Source organism: Lipotes vexillifer, unplaced genomic scaffold (genome assembly GCF_000442215.2).
Source record: "Lipotes vexillifer unplaced genomic scaffold, Lipotes_vexillifer_v1.1 scaffold1003, whole genome shotgun sequence".
Lineage (NCBI taxonomy): Eukaryota > Metazoa > Chordata > Mammalia > Artiodactyla > Lipotidae > Lipotes > Lipotes vexillifer.
Window position 1 is genome coordinate 2,170,375 of NW_006798890.1, and position 19,845 is coordinate 2,190,219.

The 19,845-nt window shown below is 38.8% G+C and overlaps 1 protein-coding gene across 3 annotated transcripts in view; it reads left to right on the forward strand.

The window, feature by feature from the left end:
- Positions 1 to 16,364, forward strand: part of NDC1 (NDC1 transmembrane nucleoporin) — a 51,347-nt gene extending 34,983 nt beyond the window's left edge. Inside the window, exons 16-18 of one of the 3 annotated variants that reach the window (XM_007471164.1) lie at positions 498 to 598; positions 12,635 to 12,795; positions 16,046 to 16,364. In XM_007471164.1, coding sequence (XP_007471226.1) covers positions 498 to 598; positions 12,635 to 12,795; positions 16,046 to 16,109 — 326 coding nt within the window. In that variant the 3' untranslated portion in view covers positions 16,110 to 16,364. The remainder of the gene's footprint in view (positions 1 to 497; positions 599 to 12,634; positions 12,796 to 16,045) is intronic. The other 2 variants (XM_007471166.1, XM_007471165.1) reach the window with 2 other exon arrangements.
- The last annotated feature ends 3,481 nt before the right edge of the window (positions 16,365 to 19,845 follow it).

A 19,845-nucleotide genomic window follows, 5' to 3' on the forward strand; every position in this document is an offset into this window, starting at 1 on the left:
TTGTTTTTTAACCATCAACTTACGTTGACGTAACATGTTTAAGCATATTTAGCTTAGGTTAAATATGAAAATCTAGTTCCTGAGGAACTATTTCTTTTCATCTTACAGATACTGCCTTCTCAATGCCTAAATGATACTTCCTCAGAGGGGCCTTTCCTGTACCACCGTATGAAAAGTATCCTCACAGCTGTCACCCTTATCAGGCTTTGTTTTCTTAGCACTTATCACTATCAAACACAATATTATTTTAAAAAATTCTTTTTCCTACTAGAACGTAAGGCAGAGACTGTCATCTTATTCAAGACTATTGCAGTTGAGCACTTTTTCCATGCCTTTTCCAGTCTTTTGCCTATTTTTCTATTGTATTACTCCCTCTTTTTTTATTTAGAAGTTTTTTTATGCATTCAGAATATTAATCCTTTCCCAAATAGACGTATTGCAAGTAGATTTACCTAATTTTGATTCGCTTTTAACTTTTTTCTTCTTTTCCACTTGAGGTCTGTCTCACTTAGTAGCAGCATCATTTACAGAAGATAGATTTGGAGTTGTCCAGACTACACTACCAGCTATTCTTAATACTTTGTTGACGCTACAAGAGGTAGGCAATATGTGGGTTGGGTGGAATAGAGGTCCTGTCCCCTCCCCCTGCCCAGCTTTTTCAGTTTGTTTCTTACATGTCACATTGAGCAACAAACATATGTTGGAAGTCAAAATAATGGTACTATTCTCACCCTCAGGCACTTACAATCTAAGAGAAACTAGGAAGATAAACTTTTAATTCATTTATAAGTAATAATTGTATTGTAACAAAGAAAGAAAGTATACTAAACCCGTAGGATATACCTCTGATATTAATCAGATTATTTAGGATATTGGAATTCTGTTCAGTGCTATAAGATTGCATCCTTACATAATTTGTAGCTACTGAAAATGACTTGAAGTTAAATTACCCTGCAGATAAGAAGTTACCTATTGGCCAGAGGCTTAAGAAGATAGAGCTGGGGCCAGCAGATTCCTGTTTTCAGGCTGGGTGCATAGTTTTAAACTACCAGGTCTTTTTAGTCCTAGACTTAAAGGAAGAAAAATAAAACGTATGCTTCTTGTTTTCCATTAGGCTGCGCCTTTCCTAACTTGACGTTGGGTGATATGTTTTACACTGCCTTATAATATTAGTTGTATGTCAGATGAGGAATATAAACACTGAGGGCTAGGAGCCTTTAGAGGTAGGGGCTTGGGTGTTGTATAGGTTTTCTGGAGGAGTGTTACTGAACTAGGCTTAAAGGATAATAAACTGGTGCATCTTTGGGTCTTGGGAAATTCTTCAAATCTCAATTCATTTTACCTCTTAGAAAGTCTTACCCATCAAAACCAGTGATTTTTTTTTCTTCTTCACTTTGAGTCCTCTTTGTGCCCACTTTCTCATGTACGTTATTTGAGACATGTTTATACACATGGGTAGTTTTATTATTTGGGTTCTTTTCCCAGCTGCCTTTCTCTAAAGAAAGAATTTCCTACTATTTCTCCACGACTTCTAATATTTGGCTTGTCTAACCACACAATAGGGTAACCATGATTTGGGCATATCTCTGGTACATAGCATAGTTTTTTTTTTAATCACTCTTGCTATGTAGTTTAAAATAAAACTATAGTAGAATGTTCCATAGTCTACAGAGTGATTTCTTATCATTATTTATTTTGAACCTCAGATCTATCTTGTGAAGTGAGATGGAGGTGTTTTGGCCCTGTTTTGCACATGAGAGGGGCTCGGTAGTACAGTGACTTACCTCAAGTCTCACACACAAGTCTTGTTAGTGGCAGAGCTGGGACTTGAATGTGAGCTGATTGCAGGGCATTAGCAGTGTAGTAGACCCCAGGGAAAGCTACAGATCCACATCCTGTATTCTCTCTGAACTTGTCTATCATCTTCTCCTGGGCTTTTATTTTTACGTAAGGTTCTCTTTAGAGAGAATGGCTCTACCCTTAGAACCATGGCTTTCAAACTTTTTAGACCATGATCTCGTACATTTACATTAGACTCATTTACATTAGACTTGTGGATGTAATAAGAAACAAAAGATTCTTAGAAGAGTGCTTACCTTTTATTATGTGCTCTGCATTCTAGTGCTTTCCATTCTATTTCATTTAAAAAAAATGCTGGTTGAAACGGAATTGATTTCACAAGGATCACACTGCCCTCAAGGTATTCTGCACCAAAGTTACTTTCTTTTCACCTCCCCACCATCAGAATTACTAATTCTTCATAGTTGGTTATGGGTAGGTATGACAAGGAAAGCAATTTGTTTATTTGGTTATAGTCATTCCTACCTTTGATTGATTGGGAAGATAAGAATTATAGATTTGTCGAAGGGTCAGGCCCTATTTACTTTGAAACAGAGGAGTTGAATGGAGGATACTGTTGAGGGGCAGAGTAGAAAGAGGCAGAGGCATGTTTTTGAGAGTTGAGAAGAGGTAAATGGAACAAAGAACAGGACCAGTGATTTGATACTTTGCTTCTGAGTATAAAAACCCTTCCTAGTGTGAGGCTTCTGGCATCTGTTCTCCCCTAGGCCACATCACAGTCGGCCTTTTGGTCATGCTCTGCAGGCATCAGATTTTGCAAACTGCCTTGCAGTCTTTCCCACCCCGTATCCTGAGGTTGACTGTAGTGAGTGATTTAGTATCCACGTGGATATTTGTCCCACACTTTGACCTCCTCGCCAGTCTTTTACATACCCATCAGTGTCAGCCTTTGACCATCATCCAGGCCTCATCATCCCCTGAATTCTCCACCTCCAAAGCTTAAAATTCCAGGATTCTACCCTTTAAGTCAGAGTCCTTAAATGTTTTTGTGCCAAAGGTCCCTTTAACAGTCTGATGAAGCCCATGGACTTTTTCTCACAATAATGTTCTTAAATACATAAAGTCCTTGGAATTAGAAAGGAAATCAATTATATTAGAATACAATTATGAAAGCATTAAATTTGTGATACAGTAATGTGTGCTTTTTTTTTTTTTTTTTTTTTTTTTTTTTTTTTTTTGTTTTTTTTTCACCGCTGCGGCCCCTCCCGCCATGGAGCACAGGCTCTGGATGCGCGCAGGCCCAGCGGCCATGGCCCACAGGCCCAGCCACTCCACGGCACGCGGGATCCTCCCGGACCGGGGCACGAACCCGCGCCCCCTGCATCGGCAGGCGGACCCCCAACCACTGTGCCACCAGGGAAGCCCCTGTGCTTTTTAATTAATGCATTAAATAACAAGATCTATCAGTGAGTCTAATAACTCATCACTTTGAAGTAGTGATATGATGAATGGTATTTCAGATAATTGCAATAGTAATGTGATACGAAGATATTGATGATATCTGTGGTGGCAAAGTCACAGGAATTGCTAATGCTATTGTGATTTACTGTTTCATAATTGAAAGAAATGCTAAATTTTACTTAGAGCTTAGTAAAGATAAACATGTAATTTTTATCCCAAGGTTCATGCGCCCTGAATTCTATCCATAGATCTGTGGGCCCATGTAAGAGGCCCCCCAAGCACAGCCTCTTATGCCCTTGCTTCTTCTGTACACTTTGTCTTTCTCAAAGCGTACGGTATTTGTTTTTCTCCTTCTGACTTACTTCACTCTGTGTGACAGTCTCTAGGTCCATCCACCTCACTACAAATAACTCAGTTTCATTCCTTTATATGGCTGAGTAGTATTCCATTGTATGTATATGCCACATCTTCTTTATCCATTCATCTGTTGATGGACACTTAGGTTGCTTCCATGTCCTGGCTATTGTAAATAGAGCTGCAGGGAACATTTTGGTACATGGCTCTTTTTGAATTATGGTTTTCTCAGGGTATATGCCCAGTAGTGGGATTGCTGGGTTGTATGGCAGTTCTATTTTTAGTTTTTTTAGGAACCTCCATACTGTTCTCCATAGTGGCTGTATCAGTTTACATTCCCACCAACAGTGCAAGAGGGGTCCCTTTTCTCCATCTCTCCAGCCTTTATTGTTTGTAGATTTTTTGATGATGGCCATTCTAACTGGTGTGAGATGATATCTTATTGTAGTTTTGATTTGCATTTCTCTAATGATTAATGATGTTAAGCATTCTTTCATGTGTTTGTTAGCAATCTGTATATCTTCTTTAGAGAATTGTCTGTTTAGGTCTTCTGCCCATTTTTGGCTTGGTTTGTTTGTTTTTTTGATATTGAGCTGCATGAGTTGCTTGTATGTTTTGGAGATTAATCCTTTGTCAGTTGCTTCATTTGCAAATATTTTCTCCCATTCTGAGGGTTGTCTTTTTGTCTTGTTTATGGTTTCCTTTGCTGTGCCAAAGCTTTCAAGTTTCATTAGGTCCTTGTTACCTGTTCTTCAGCTCCTTGTTGCCATGTCCTTCAGTTGCACCCATGTGGCAAAACTCTAAGGGATCAATCCCATATCAACCACCCACCCTTTCTCTTGCCCATCCCTCCTGCTTCAGCCGTACTTCAGCCCTTGGCATTTCTGACCTGAATTATTACTATGGCCTTTTGCTCCTCTTATTAACAAGGATCCTTCATTCTGACTTTAGTCACTATCCTGTTCTTCCTATAAGCCCTCTACTCTAATAACCACCATGGACTATTCCATTTTCCCCCCAAATATATTTTATTTTCTTAACCAGACTCTAACTCTGTATATGATGCTTCTTCTTTCCTTTTTTGCCTAGAACACATTTTTCTTTTCTCTGGCTCTGCCCTGTAATCCCCATTTCATCACTTTATTATACTGCATTTTAATTGTTTACTTTTTTTTTTTTTTTTTTTGCGGTACGCGGGCCTCTTACTGTTGTGGCCTCTCCCGTTGCGGAGCAACAGGCTCCGGACGCGCAGGCTCAGCGGCCATGGCTCACAGGTCCAGCCGCTCCGCGGCATGTGGGATCTTCCCGGACTGGGGCACAAACCCGTGTGCCCTGCATTGGCAGGCGGACTCTCAACCACTGCGCCACCCGGGAAGCCCTGTCTCTTTACTTTTATTGTCTCTAGTCAGAGCAGAGGCAGGGACCTTGTCTTATTTCTGTATTCCTAGCATCAGACCTGGTACCTGGCAAATGACAGGCACTTATTAAATGCTTGTTGGATGACTGCTGGATAGCTTCATGGTTGGTTTTGTGGGCAAAAGCTTCTGTTCTGGGGCCTGATTTGAGTGACAGTTCTGATGTAATGGGTTAATTATAATAGTCCCAAGCCCCTTCATTTCGAGAGGCAGGGATGTCATGTGACTCATACGAGCCCTGTTACATGTTTTTGGTTTTATGTTCTGTGATGTAAGAGGGATACTTGCTCTTAATAACGAGAATACGTTCTAAATATTTCTGTAATTTAAGGCAAGTTATAAAATACAGGCTTCTGGATGTTGCTAAGGAAAATTGTATGGAACTGTTCTGTTCTTTTGTTTTATTTTTCACTGTCAATAAAAAAGCCATATCACTGAATCATTAAAGAGAAAATAGGAAAGGGGAAGCCTTTCATTCTTCAAATCAGTCAGAGGGCAAGCAGTGGAGGGATGGATATCCTAAGACAGTTGTTCCTAATAGTGGGCCAGGCCCTCCCGGGAGATTCCAAGTATCACAACAGGTTCATGAATCCACACATACATTGCTGTCATCTGAGTAATTAATGTTTTTCTGACATATTTATAGCTATTTTTCAGAGGTTTTTACATGCTGTTTTGGTTAATTAAAATAGAAATTCATTTAAAAGCATTATTTCCTACATTAGTGGATGGAGAACAACTACTATCCTGTGGAATTCCACTACGTATACATATATATGTGTACATATCTACATATATATATAGTCTTTAAAAAGCGTCCTTATAAAGGTTGGGGACCAAAATGGTAGAGTGGTTTTTTTTTGTTTTTTTTTTATTGCGATACGCGGGCCTCTCACTGCTGTGGCCTCGCCCGTTGCAGAGCACAGGCTCTGGACGTGCAGGCTCAGCGGCCATGGCTCACGGGCCCAGCCGCTCTGCGGCATGTGGGATCTTCCCAGACTGGGGCATGAACCCGTGTCCCCTGCATTGGCAGGTGGACTCTCAACCACTGTGCCACCAGGGAAGCCCCTAGAGTGTTTTTTTTGTTTGTTTGTTTTTTTCCGGAAAATGGGCCTCTCACTGTTGTGGCCTCTCCTGTTGCGGAGCACAGGCTCCAGACGCGCAGGCTCAGCAGCCATGGCTCACAGGCCCAGCCACTCTGCAGCATGTGAGATCTTCCCGGACTGGGGCACGAACCCGTGTCCCATGCAGCGGCAGACAGACTCTCAACCACTGCGCCACCAGGGAAGCCCCTAGAGTGGTTTTTTAATCAAAACAAATTTTTCTTAAATTGTGTTAAAATACACATAACGTAACATTTACCATTTTAACTATCTTTTAGTGTACATTTCTGTGTCGTTAAGTACAGTCACATTGTTGTTTAACCATCAACCATCATCTAGCTCTAGAACTTTTTCATCTTTAAAAGTACTTTTTAAAGTTTTCAGAAAGCCTTCAAGTCTTTGAAAAGTCATTGTCACCTTGATGGTGGGATATCAGCTCTGTCTATTATATTTTTTGCCTTATCATCTGAAGGTCAAATTTTGATATACTTGGAATATTGAAGTTGACCTTTATGCTATTCACATATCCATTCATCCAATAAATGTTAATTATCAAGTGGTTTACCATGTGTTAGGATATAGAATGAGAAAAGGCATACATGGTATCTGCCCTCCAGGAGCTTACAGACTATAAAATAGAAAATCATACAAATAAGTAACTACAATTGTAATAAGTGCCACAGTATGCGAAAATGCAGGATGATCAGAGAACATAAAACAGGCAAGTCTAAGCTAGTCTTGTGAATAGGAGATTGAAAGGAAGTGTGAAGTCATTAAAGGCCTCCCTGAGGAAGTGATAACAGAAGTTAGAAGGAAGAATGGAGGAAAGGAAAGGAATGTTCTTGAGGGCCAGAACTATGGGTTTGAAGGCCCAGAGACCCTTGACCAATATTCTTCTACAAGTCACAGTCCATTCTTTGTTTCTCTAGAATCCTATGCTCCTTTACCTAATATCTGTGTAGTACTCCAAAAGAAATGCTCTTTCTTTAATTTTTGTAACAATTCCATAAAGTTAGAATAAAGCTTACTTTGCATGACTGAGGCTCTCTCAAAAAGACTATATCTGTTGGTATGACTTAATCACGATCATGCCAATAAATGGTCGAGTAAATTTGAAAACCAGGCTTTTAGACCTGAAGTCCTTTGCTTCCTGCCATATCAAATTATCTCTGTGAGGGCTTGGCAGGAGCATGCATTTCTTAACCTCCTTTTATTTATTTATTTATTTATTTATTTACTTACTTATTTATGGCTGCATCGGGTCTTCAATGCAGCATGCAGGCTCTTCTTTGTGGTGTGCAGGCTTCTCTCTAGTTGTGGAGTGCGAGCTCAGTAGTTGTGGCACACAGGCTTAGTTGCCCCGCGGCATGTAGGATCTTAGTTCCCCAACCAGGGATCGAATCCGTGTCCCCTGTATTGGAAGGCGGATTCCTTTTTTGTTTTGAATTATTTTATTTTTATTATACAGCAGGTTCTTATTAGTTATCTATTTTATACATATTAGTGTATATATGTCAATCCCAATCTCCCAATTCATCCCACCAACACCACCCCCCGACCCCTGCTTTCCCCCCTTGGTGTCCATACGTTTGTTCTCTACATCTCTGTCTCTATTTCTGCCTTGCAAACTGGTTCACCTGTACCATTTTCTAGATTCCACATATATGCATTAATATACGATATTTGTTTTTCTCTGACTTACTTCACTCTGTATGACAGTCTCTGGGTCCATCCACGTCTCTAAAAATGACCTAGTTTCGTTCCTTTTTATGGCTGAGTAGTATTCCATTGTATATATATTCCACATGGAAGGTGGATTCTTAACCACTGGACCACCAGGGAAGTCCCAGTGCTTCTTGGATTTCAGTATTTAGGAGAAGACAATTAGAGTGAGAAAAGACAATAATTTTAAGCTCTGGCTGCATACTGTTTGCTCAAATCCCTGAACCTGAAGCCTTCTTGTCCTTTGCTACAAAAGGAGATTAGAGAGAATTAGAGATGTGTTAAGGACACATTACCTCCAAACTAAGACTTTCTTTCCCAATGTAACTTTTATACCATTAGGGTCTGCTGGACCCAATTTAATTTTTGTATTTATTTGTGAGCTATTCCAGTTATTTGTAAGGATTGATATTCTATGACTTTTATTCTTTCTTAGAGGTCTTTCAAAGAACAAAGAGAAAACAGTCAAACAGAATTCACTCTTTTACAATTATCCGTTGGACCCTTTTAAAATCTAAGATGTACTATGAAATCCTAGTGATTTTACATTTCCAGTATCTTGAAACAACTTGCTATTTGATCATCCCAGGAATTATTTCATCATTACTCATCAGTTATTCCAATTGTGGTAAAAAAGACCAATAAGAAAACAGAAGAATGATGAAATCATATAGTATTGTATCATCTTTGAAGAAAAGGTATATAGTCTGAACACACATCTTTACAGTTTTTTTTTAAGCTTTCATTGAATGCAGTTGCTAGTTCAGATTTTTAAAATTTACCACCGATGATGGTAAAAGGAAGAAAATTGCCAATATGTTAAATAATTATTTAGATAAATCAGAAGATGAATGTGGAGAGACAGCACTCTAGAAATTTACATGGTTCTTAAGTGGTTACATGCTGAAGGTATACAAAGGTGTATTCAAAAGTGATGGGAGGGGGCTTCCCTGGTGGCACAGTGGTTGAGAGTCCGCCTGCCGATGCAGGGGATACGGATTCATGCCCTGGCCCGGGAAGATCCAACATGCCGCGGAGGAGCTGGGCCCGTGAGCCGTGGCCACTGAGCCTGTGCTCGGCAACGGGAGAGGCCACAACAGTGAGAGGCCCGCGTACTGCAAAAAAAAAAAAAGTGATGGGAGGGCTTCCCTGGTGGCGCAGTGGTTAAGAATCTGCTTGCCAATGCAGGGGACATGGGTTTGAGTGCTGGTCTGGGAAGATCCCACATGCTGCAGAGCAACTAAGCCCATGTGCCGTAACTACTGAGCCTGCGCTCTAGAACCCACGAGTCACAACTGCTGAAGCCCATGTGCCTAGAGCCCTTGCTCCACAACAAGAGAAGCCACTGCAATGAGAAGCCTGCGCACCGCAACGAAGAGTAGCCCCTGCTCGCAGCAGCTAAAGAAAGCCCATGGGCAGCAATGAAGATCCAACGCAGCCAGAAATAAATTAATTGATTAATAAATAAGTTAATTAATAAACAAAAAAGTAGAAGGAAATAGGTGATATTGAAATGAAAAAAGTCATGTACAATAAAATATTTTTATATTGGATTGATCATTTCAGTTCATCTTTATAAACCTAAGAATGAAAATGTTTTGCACAATTAGGGTACAAAGAAAATGGCTGAAGTCTTCAACAATATTATGAGCTGTCAAAAGTTTTTAAAAATATTGTATTTTGATGTGCAGATGCAAGAAAAAGAATCAGAAGTAATGATAAACTAGAACCTGTTGGAGATATATCTTCAGTTTGAAATCAGTATTACAGGATGGCTATGTTCCAGGTTTATTCATGATAGCTGATAAGCAGCTAGTTGCATTCAAAAGACATTGCCTATTTCAGATGTATATATCTTCAAAACCTGGAAAATATGTTTATAATCTTATTTAAACTTCTGTAAAGTTATTTTACATTATCCTGTCATTCTTATTTCTGTAAATTTTTTGTAAAAAAACTAAACTATAAAAAAGGTCCACTGGAAAAAAAAAAAAAGGGGAGCTTCCCTGGTGGCACAGTGGTTAAGAATCCGCCTGCCAATGCGGGGAACACGGGTTTGAGCCCTGTTCCGCGAAGATCCCACATGCCGCGGAGCAACTAAGCCCATGCGCTACAACTACTGAGCCTGCACCCTACAGCCCGTGAGCCACAACTACTGAGCCCACTTGCTACTACTACTGAAGCCTTGCGCCTAGAGCCCATGCTCCACAACAGGAGAAGCCACAGTAATGAGAAGCCCGTGCACCGCAACAAAAAGTAGCCCCTGCTCGCTTCAACTAGAGAAAGCCCGCGTGCAGCAACAAAGGCCTAACACAGCCAAAAATAAATAAATAAAAATAGATTAAAAAAAAAAAGGTCCACTGGATCCAGGTGTAAATGATGATGATGATTTTGCTGGTATACTGAATGTTAATTAGAAGGTTTACGAGAAAATTGAAAAGGAAGTAACTTTCCCATTATGATTCAGTGTTATTTAATGTTGCTTAAATATGTCATTGAATACCGTCTCCCATACTGCCTAAAATTATCTCAAGTTTGTCCCAGTCTTGGGAATCCCTCTTATAATTTACTGTTGAGAGAATAAATGTTTAGACTTGCAGTTATCATGGCAGACTGAACACACGCATCAGGTCTTGTACCTTCCCCCTAAACTCTGCTAAACTACAGTAAAAGGACTTTTAAAAAGACATAAATCCAGGGGCTTCCCTGGTGGCGCAGTGGTTAAGAATCCGCCTGCCAGTGCAGGGGACACGGGTTCAAGCCCTGATCTGGGAAGATCCCACATGACATGGAGCAACTCAGCCCATGCACCACAGCTACTGAGCCTGTGCTCTGGAACCCACAAGCCATAACTACTGAGCCCACGTGCCACAACTACTGAAGCTCACACGCCTAGAGCCTGTGCTCCGCAACAAGAGAAGCCACCTCAATGAGAAGCCCTCACGCTGCAACGAAGAGTAGCTCCTGCTCGCTACAACTGGAGAGAGCCTGCGCACAGCAACAAAGACCCAGTGCAGCCAAAAATAAATAACTAAATTTATTTAAAAAAAACAAACATAAATCCATAAATAGGAGAGGAGACAACAGCAACAAAGTCTTCAGAGCTGGACAGCAGATGGTTGAGATAACTAAGCAGATTCCAGAGGCAAATCTGAAGTTGGTAGTGGGGCAAAAGCACCAAGACCCCCTGGAACCAAGGGTGAAGGGACAGGTACCAGAACAGGGAGGTTTGGGTGAGAGCTGTTTGAAAACCAGTTAGATCCCTAGATTTTCCTAGGTGGTGCTTCTCCCTCATTCCAGCAGAAGTCAAGTTTCATCCTCAGAGAGAGTAGAGCACTGGGTCTCTGGACTGGGAGAGTTCACAGTTGCAGGTACTCTACTAAAAAGCATAGAGGTGTGCTCCATAGCTCTGTTCACCACTTGGCTTCCCTGAGCACTGGGGACCAAGCCCCCCAGACAGGGTACTGGAAGACTTTTCTTTGGGATCTCTGATCAAACCAAGAAGAAAGATCTAAAGTTACTGAGTTGAGCACTTATCCCCAAAAAAGTCCACGCAGATCACCTATTAGGTGTGAAGCCGTCAGTAATCTCCAGTTGTGTACTCAAAGCTGTGGTCAATAATCTCCAATACTCAGAGCTTTCGGTCAGCTCTCTAGGAGGTCCCACTCTCAGTCATGAGCCAAGGTTCACTAGATTTTGAAGAAAGTATCCAATACAGAACATAGAGACCAGAAGAAGCAAAGAGAAGAAAAGTAGCTTGGAAGAAACTATAAAACAAAGAAACAACCAAAAACATGACAAAAATCACCAAAATCCTCAGAAATAAAAGCGGTATTGCAGCCTTGAAACAAAAATAGGATGCTGAAGTAAAAAGGATCACTCAAATGACATAAAAGAGCTCGTTTTAAAATTTTTATTTATTTTTTACACAGCAGGTTCTTATTAGTTATCTATTTAATACATAATAGTGTATATATGTCAGTCCCAGTCTCCCAATTCATCCCACCCCCACCCCCACCCCTGCTTTCCCCTCGTAAGAGCTCTTGAAATTAAAAACATGATGGCAGAAATCCTTTTAACTATAGTTTTAAGTACTTTTTTGGTGCTTACATCTGTAACTGTAAATAATAGACTTATATTATTACTTCTTGTCACTTTAGACATTATCTTTCCTGTAGTAGATTGACATGCTTACACTTCTCAGTCTTCTCCCTTCTCTTAATATAGTTTATAGCATTTAAAAATTATAATATTTACCTTTGGCTTTTAAAAGTTATACTTAAGTCTCATACTATCAAGTATAAATAAAATCAGTTTCACTTGTGAGTTCTCTTCCCACCTATTCTTGCTCATAGGTACTTTATCAGCTAGAATTGAAAAGGAAGACTTGTAAAGTATAAAGTTTGGTCTTTGGGCTGAGATTTATAATAAAGATGCTCTTACCCGTCTGTCATACGTTATAAGCAGAGTAGGATATCTGTGTTTCACTTCCCAGTTTAATTTTCAAGGCTGTTGAGGTATAACTGCTTTTTAGAGGACAGATGTGGACTTTTCCCTGGTAACTGCTGAAGTGGCTGAACCTCTACTCCCTGTTTTTCAAATTGTTTTGACTGTGATCCAAAATAAATATTAAATGTGTGTGTGTGTGTGTGTGTGTGTGTGTGTGTGTGTGTGTATCTCTGTATCTATCTATCTGAAATGAAATCTCTTTAATCCTTTGGACTAAATTGGCTTTCTTGATAGTCTGAACTAACGTGTTTTCTTTCTTTCTTGATGTAGGCAGTTGATAAGTACTTCAAGCTTCCTCATGCTTCCAGTAAACCACCTCGGATTTCAGGAAGCCTAGTGGACACTTCTTATAAAACATTAAGATTTGCCTTTAGAGCATCACTAAAAACTGCCATCTATAGAATAACTACTACATTTGGTGAACATCTGAAGTAAGTGTACCTGTTTTTGTTTCACGATAATTCACTCTCAGGAGTTCACCTGAGAAACAGATATGAGAATTATAAAGGCTCATAAGTTGAAAGTATTCTTTTGGGACCTTCATGATTCCTACTGGGAGCTAACAGCTTGGATTTAGATTTAATATTTACATTTTAAAATTTGGCCTATCATATAAGCTTTGGGGCCTTCTTTCAAATGGGTAAAAAAGAGGATAGAAAGTTATAAAAGCAGCAAATGTAATTATTATTTTTTTTAATTACTAAAATATCCTTAAGAAAAAAGGCAAAATGATATTTTCTTCTCCAGAAAAGCATATTAAAAATAATTCTGTTATTACATCTTGGTCAGCAAACTAAGACTTGGGGTGAGGAGAGTATTCCATAAATGAGTCCTTGGTGCTTTGTGAATCGTGCTGGAAAAGCAATGATAGATCATACCACCTTCAGAAACGGAACCAGAAAGAAAACCACAAATGCCAAACCTGTGTATATTTAGTTTCATTGATGTTTACTGCTTTCTTTTCATGAAATAATCTACCTAGGCAGTGTAAGGGATACTAGTTTATTAACTAAATTATTTCTGTCATAATTATAAATAAACTTTAAAAGATATAAGAGATTGCTCTGTTTTTTTCTGTATGCAATCAATAAGTAGTTTAGAACTTCCTCAAACCACTTGCTTTTAGAAGCAGTAGTGTATTTCCTTTTACTTCCATGAGGCACATACATAAAGCATATGACATACATGTCAACACATACATAAGGTAGCAGCAGCAGCAAGTTTTTATGGAACACTTTGGTTCTGTGTGGGAATACAGAAGAGCTGTAGATAATCTGCTCTCCTTAAGAGGTTTATTCATTTGTTTAAAAACAAACCAAAAAAAAATCTATTTATTGAGTGCTTTTAGATCTGCACTCTCCAATATGATGGCCATGTATTGCTATTTAAATTTTGTGTGTGTGTGTGGTACACGGGCTTCTCACTGTTGTGGCCTCTCCCGTTGCGGAGCACAGGCTCCGGACGCGCAGGCTCAGCGGCCATGGCTCACGGGCCTAGCCGCTCCACGGCACGTGGGATCTTCCCGGACCGGGGCACGAACCCGTGTCCCCTGCATCGGCAGGCGGACTCTCAACCACTGCTCCACCAGGGAAGCCCCCTTGCTATTTCAATTTAAATGAATTAAAGTTAAATAAAATTGAAAATCCAGTTTGTCCCTTACATTGGCCACATTTCAGGTCCTCAATAACTGCACATAGCTAGTGGCTACCATATTGGACAGCTTAGGTATAAAACATTTCCATCATTGCAGAAAGTTCTGTTGCACAGTGCTGTTCTAGACAGTACACTTCGCATTTTCACTTACTCTTCTCAAAGAGCCTTTGGGGTGTAGAGATTATCGTATTGTATAGATATGGAAACTGAGACTTGGAGGGATTAAGAACTTGCCTAATAGCGTAGTCTAGTCAGTGTTAGAACATGAACCTGAAATCAGGTCTTTCTTGCTTTTAAAATTCCACCTTCTTACTCCATACAATACTAGGCTCCCTTTAAGATGTAAACTTAGATAAGAAAGGGAGATAGATGACTGTTAAAAAAATTATGAGTATGAAACTCTGCCTTAGTTTCTTTCCTCTGAGAAGAGCCATATTTTATACATGTACCAAAATTGATGAGGTCAGTAGAGACTATTTTGTACAAATATAGGACAGAATGGTATAGTAGAAGTTAGATTTGGAATGAAAACATTTGGATATATGCCTGGTTACATTATTGACTATCTGTAGTTGTGGGCAAGTTACCTATTGATTTAAGTAACTGGCCTGAGATCATGCAGGTAGTAAGTTGCAGAACCAGCATTTAGACTCAAATCTTTCTGACCCTAGAATTCTATCTACAAACCTCTGGAAACCATTCTGATACTGTTTACCCTCCCATGAAAAGGGTATGTTATCCATTCCAGTTTGTTTCATTTGCTGTTAAGAGAGATAAAATGGGATCCTACATATGTAAAGCCCACACTACATTATATATTGTTGTGACAATAACTATTATTACTGTATCATACCTGGTTTATTCATTCCCCAAAACTTCACCTCTGAGAACCAGGTATAAATGAAGTAAACGTTTGAGGTGTGAAAATTAACACAGATCAGTTACGCATTGGAGAAATTCATTTAATCCTATTTACTCTTAATTTAGGCAAATTCGATTTGCTAGTTTTCCAGCCTATAACATATTAAAATATGAGAGGAAGACTGCTGTTAGAGTCAAGAATACTAACAACAGTAAGAGATAGTACTAGTGCTAGCAGAGGGGAGTCATGAGAAAAGCTGTAGACTTGGTGTTTGAAAAAGTTCGGAGCCATTTAGTGAGAGATGACAACCTCACTGACACCTAGAGGGAGTCTGAACAGTAAAATACACTTGAGATGGTGCAGTTAGTCGGAGAGATGTAAATGTATAAGGTGCTTTAGCATGATTTATAGCAAAATTATTATAATAAGACTTGACACTTTTAAAAGTGGCGACCTTCAGTTACCTGGAATTTTTTTATCATTCAGTAATGGTATATTACTATCAACAACTAGAAAACCAGAATCTTTCAGTATACTCAATTTCTGCCCAAAAGTTTAAAAGGAAGTTTTATACTAGTTTAATATATATATTTGCCCCGCTTTTGTCCAGGTAATGTATTTTTGTGGCGGCAAGGGTGGGGAGAGAACTCAGTTTCCCCCTCTAAGACATAACTTATGTTCAAAGGGAAAAGTAAATCTAAACCACCAAGCTATTACCTTTGAAAACGATTAGTGGAGTCTATTGTGTTTTAACCAAACATTTTAGTTTAAAGGATTTTATATTAAAGGCAATTCACATACTCCACAACTCAAAGATAATGTTGGAATCTGGTTTAAATAAAATAATAAAATCCAGAAAATCTACTGCAAGGCCTGGAACTGCACAGCAGGTTCCACAGCAGAGCAGGTTAAAATTGATGCCTTCACTTGTCAGTCTTAATTTGCTTTGGTCTTTTAGAAGGTAGAAGCATGCTGTTACTGAATGCAAGCCCTCCTCCTCATTAGATTAAGGAGGGTTTTCATCCAGCTTTTTCAGAAGTACTAAATATGTGAAGATTTCTATTCGTTTTTAATTGTTTTGAAAAATATTGACTCTGTGCTCTGTGGTTCACTTAATATGCTTAATGTAAAATAAAGCTTATGCTTTGAATTTATGTTTCATTTAGTGCTGTGCAAGCATCTGCAGAACATCAGAAAAGACTTCAACAGTTCTTGGAGTTCAAAGAATAGTTAAGTAATATAAACTGTGTTCATTACACTGCTGATACAACTACAGATGGGACAGTAAATGTTCAGCATTCTTGGATCAGAAGAAAATGGACTAATTAGATGCTTCCTTTGTCGTGGTGGTTGCTTTGAAAACTATACTTTAATGGGAGAAATCATGGAGAGAAATTCTCAACAGAATAACCGAAAACTGCCTTTTCTGTACCGATTACTTTTTTTGTGTGTGGCATAATAAAATCTTTATTCAATTTTACAGAAGCATCTATGGCAGTAGAAATGTTTGTAGCTTATATAGCTTAATAATAGTAACTAGAAAATTTTTAGGGTTTACTTTTGAGAGGAGTAGAGTCAGCTCAGAAGGTACTGATAAAATAGGTTGACTTGATCTAGTCTTCCTTCCTAATTGTCCTGAGAGTTTAGCTCTCTCTAAATTCAAAATACATAAACTTTTTTGGAGTAGTTTCTATTTGCTAAAGGATAAAAAGGGTAACAGTGGAGAAAATTTCACAGAAAATATTGTCTGAAGGACATATTTTGTTAATCTGTTAGGTTGTGTTTTTGTTTTCAGAGACAAATTAAATTTGCATGATTGTCCAAAAAAAGTCTCAATTTACAGATGCTAACTCTATATAAAGGAATGTGGAAAAATTCAGTTCTTAAGTTACAAGATTAAACATTCACATTTGGTTTTCGAAAGACAATTGACCAACATCTATGAATTTATTTTGTATCATGCTAGTAAACAATAAGCATATGGGTATTTTCTCAACTAGTTTTGCTTTCTTTTTCTGGAACAAAACATTAAGTGATTGCCGAGTTTTTCAAGTGAGAGAAAAAGTTTTGCACGAAACACCAGGAAACTTTCCCTTTTTTTCCTTCCCTCATCTTCATTAGATCAAATTATTTTGTAAAGCTTAACTGGCCTCACAGAGGGAGCAACCTTTGCTTTGTTAACTGGCTAATTAAAATATATTAGGAAAATCTTTACAGCCAGAAACAACTTAGTCATTAATCAGCAAGTGAAACCAAAATGTCAGAGGGATTACTGTACTTAGGAGTATGTTGTATGTCCCCAAAGTGAGTAGGTAATTTTATAATTTATTAGATCACCTTTGGAGGTGAAAGATTGGAAATCCTACTGGTAGATATTCACTGGACTAGCTTTGGACTGAAATGCTCCTTTGTAATTCTTTTCCCATTTTTTCCCTCTAGTGTCCCCCATTTTTTTCTTTAAAGTCAGCACAGAATTGTATATGAATCTTTAATGTGGTATATATGTCTACCATTTGTCTGATTACTTGATGTATTATATCTTGATTTATTTGTTGCCCCTTCAACCAGCACATGCCAAATTATAAATGAATCCTGCTGGCCTTTAAAGTATCTTTATGAGACAGTTTCCCAGTTGTCAAGTGTTTGGAGTATTTAGGCAGTTGCCTTTTTTTTTTTTTTTTTTTTTTTTTTTTTAGTGGAGTTGATCTCTTTTTTGAATGTAAAAGTTGAATTTTGAATGTGGAAGTTTTTTTTTTTTTTTTTTTTTTTGCATCTGAAGTGGAGTTGATCTCTTTTTTGAATGTAAAAGTTGAATTTTGAATGTGGAAGTTACTTACAGATGACCAGAAAATTGTGACTAGGTTGACTGAGAACTGTTGAGTTCCATGTTTTAAAGCCATTGAACTTTTTATATTCCATTCTCTGCTTCCCCTGGCTGAGGCATTTTGGGAGAAAAGAACTCTTAACCTTATGCTTCCATAAAGAAGAATTTAAACTCTGACTTACTTAGATAAAATGTCTGGCTTTGTTTAGGTTTTTATCGTTTCCCATATACTTTGGGCAAATGTATATTTGATGAGCAATGTGAAAATTTCTGATGTGTTCATCCCTATTTTTTCTCAAGAGGACGTGCTGTGTACACAGTATAGTTCACTTCATGTCTGGCTGGTGGAAATTTGGAAACTGCTTCCCCAAATCTGGATTGTATTTAGTAGATAAGGAAGTCAGTTCCTTTTCCTCATTGTGTTGTTAATCTACACACCATCTGTTGGAGTAGGGTATGGCTCGATCACCTGTTATGAAAGAGAGCTCCTTCGCCTGTGTACAGGGAGGAGGATCTTAGGAAGGCCAGCGAGAGGAGAAAACCATTTCCTTTGATGAAGTCACATCCTGCCTATGAACCCACTGATACTATACACTGGCCTGAAAATTAGAGGGTGTTCTTTAAAAGCTTTTCTCTGACTGTCAGTACAAAACGTGATTGTATCAGCTCTTGTAATGTTTTCTTGACCCTTATGGAAGGTATAAATCCACGTAACTTCTTTCCTAGAGAACTGGGACACTGTGCTAGAATTTTAAAAAACTTGTATAGTTGAGTGGACGTGGATAAGCAACAATTTGTTACTTTGCTGGGTTTATTCCTTGGTAATTGTTCTGTGTGTCTTCCTATAAATATGGTAATCTGTTTATATCCTTTTGTATATCACTGATACTCAATTGGGTAGAAAAATAAATTGACAGTTTTTAAAAATGGGACTATTCATTGAAATATGTATATCTGTGAGGTCTGTTATTTAATTTCTGGTGTGTGTGTTTGTGTGTGTGTGTGTGTGTGTGTGTGTGTGTGTGTGTGTGTGTGTGTTTCCTTAGCCATTTTAATGCAGTCTCAGAGTTGTTGCTTATAAAACCTGAAACACTTCTTGAGAAATGAGCTTTTGCCCCTGGTTGGACTAATCTGGTAGGTGATCTGTGTTTCATGGTACCTCTAAGGAGCCTGAATTCTAAAAGCCTCTTTCTTCGTTGTCTTGGCTGCCTTTTTTTCCGAAACTAAACAAAGGATGCAGGTGCTGAAAGCCATTTCTTAATAGAGGTTTTTTTTCTTGCCAGAATAATGTTTCTAAACGGATCATATTCCACCAGACTAAAAGTTTTTTCTGTCAGCTTTACTTAAATTAGTCTGAACTTCAACGCAAGGTAGTTGAGGTACTATATATTAAGTCCCTCAACTTTCTTGTGTGCTATCCCAATCCATAGTTATGTTTCCTGAGAACCAAATAGCTTAAAACAAAGATGACTTTAATTCATCAGTTAATAATCCAGCTACTCTTTAACAAGCTGCTGACCACCATTTTAAAATAAGCAAAATCGTTATCGTTTTGAGGGGTAAAAAGGGGGGATAGACAGCACGCACCCCTTTAGAGTTCTCAGTCATGGTCCTAAGCAGCCTTGGCAGTTGCTGTAGTGATAGGCACGTTGTTGTGGAGCTAGCTAATCATCCAAAAATACTCACTGAATGTCTATTATGGCCCAGCTATTAGAAACAAATTGACCTGTGAACAAGAGAGTCCTTGTCCTCCAGGAGTGTATAATCTGATGCAGTGGCATTTGAAACTTGGAATCAGAAGCATCAGACTCACAGGGAGTGCTTATTAAGGTTCAGAGTCTGGGCTCCACTTCAGTACAGATTCTGCTTCAGGAGGTCTGGACTGGTTCCCAAGAGATGTAGTTTGTAACCAATTCCAAGCAGTGGTCTGAGAATTACATTATGAGAAGGGTTTATCTTAGATCAGGAGATCTGATGCATTTAGCATGCATCAGAATCAGTTGGAAAGCTTGTTAAAACACATTACTGGGCCCCCTCTCCAGAGTTTTAGGTTCAGTAAGTCTGAGGTGGGGCCCAAGAATTTGTATTTCTAACAAGTGTCCAGACACTGCGGATGCTGCTAGTCAGGAGACTATACTTTAA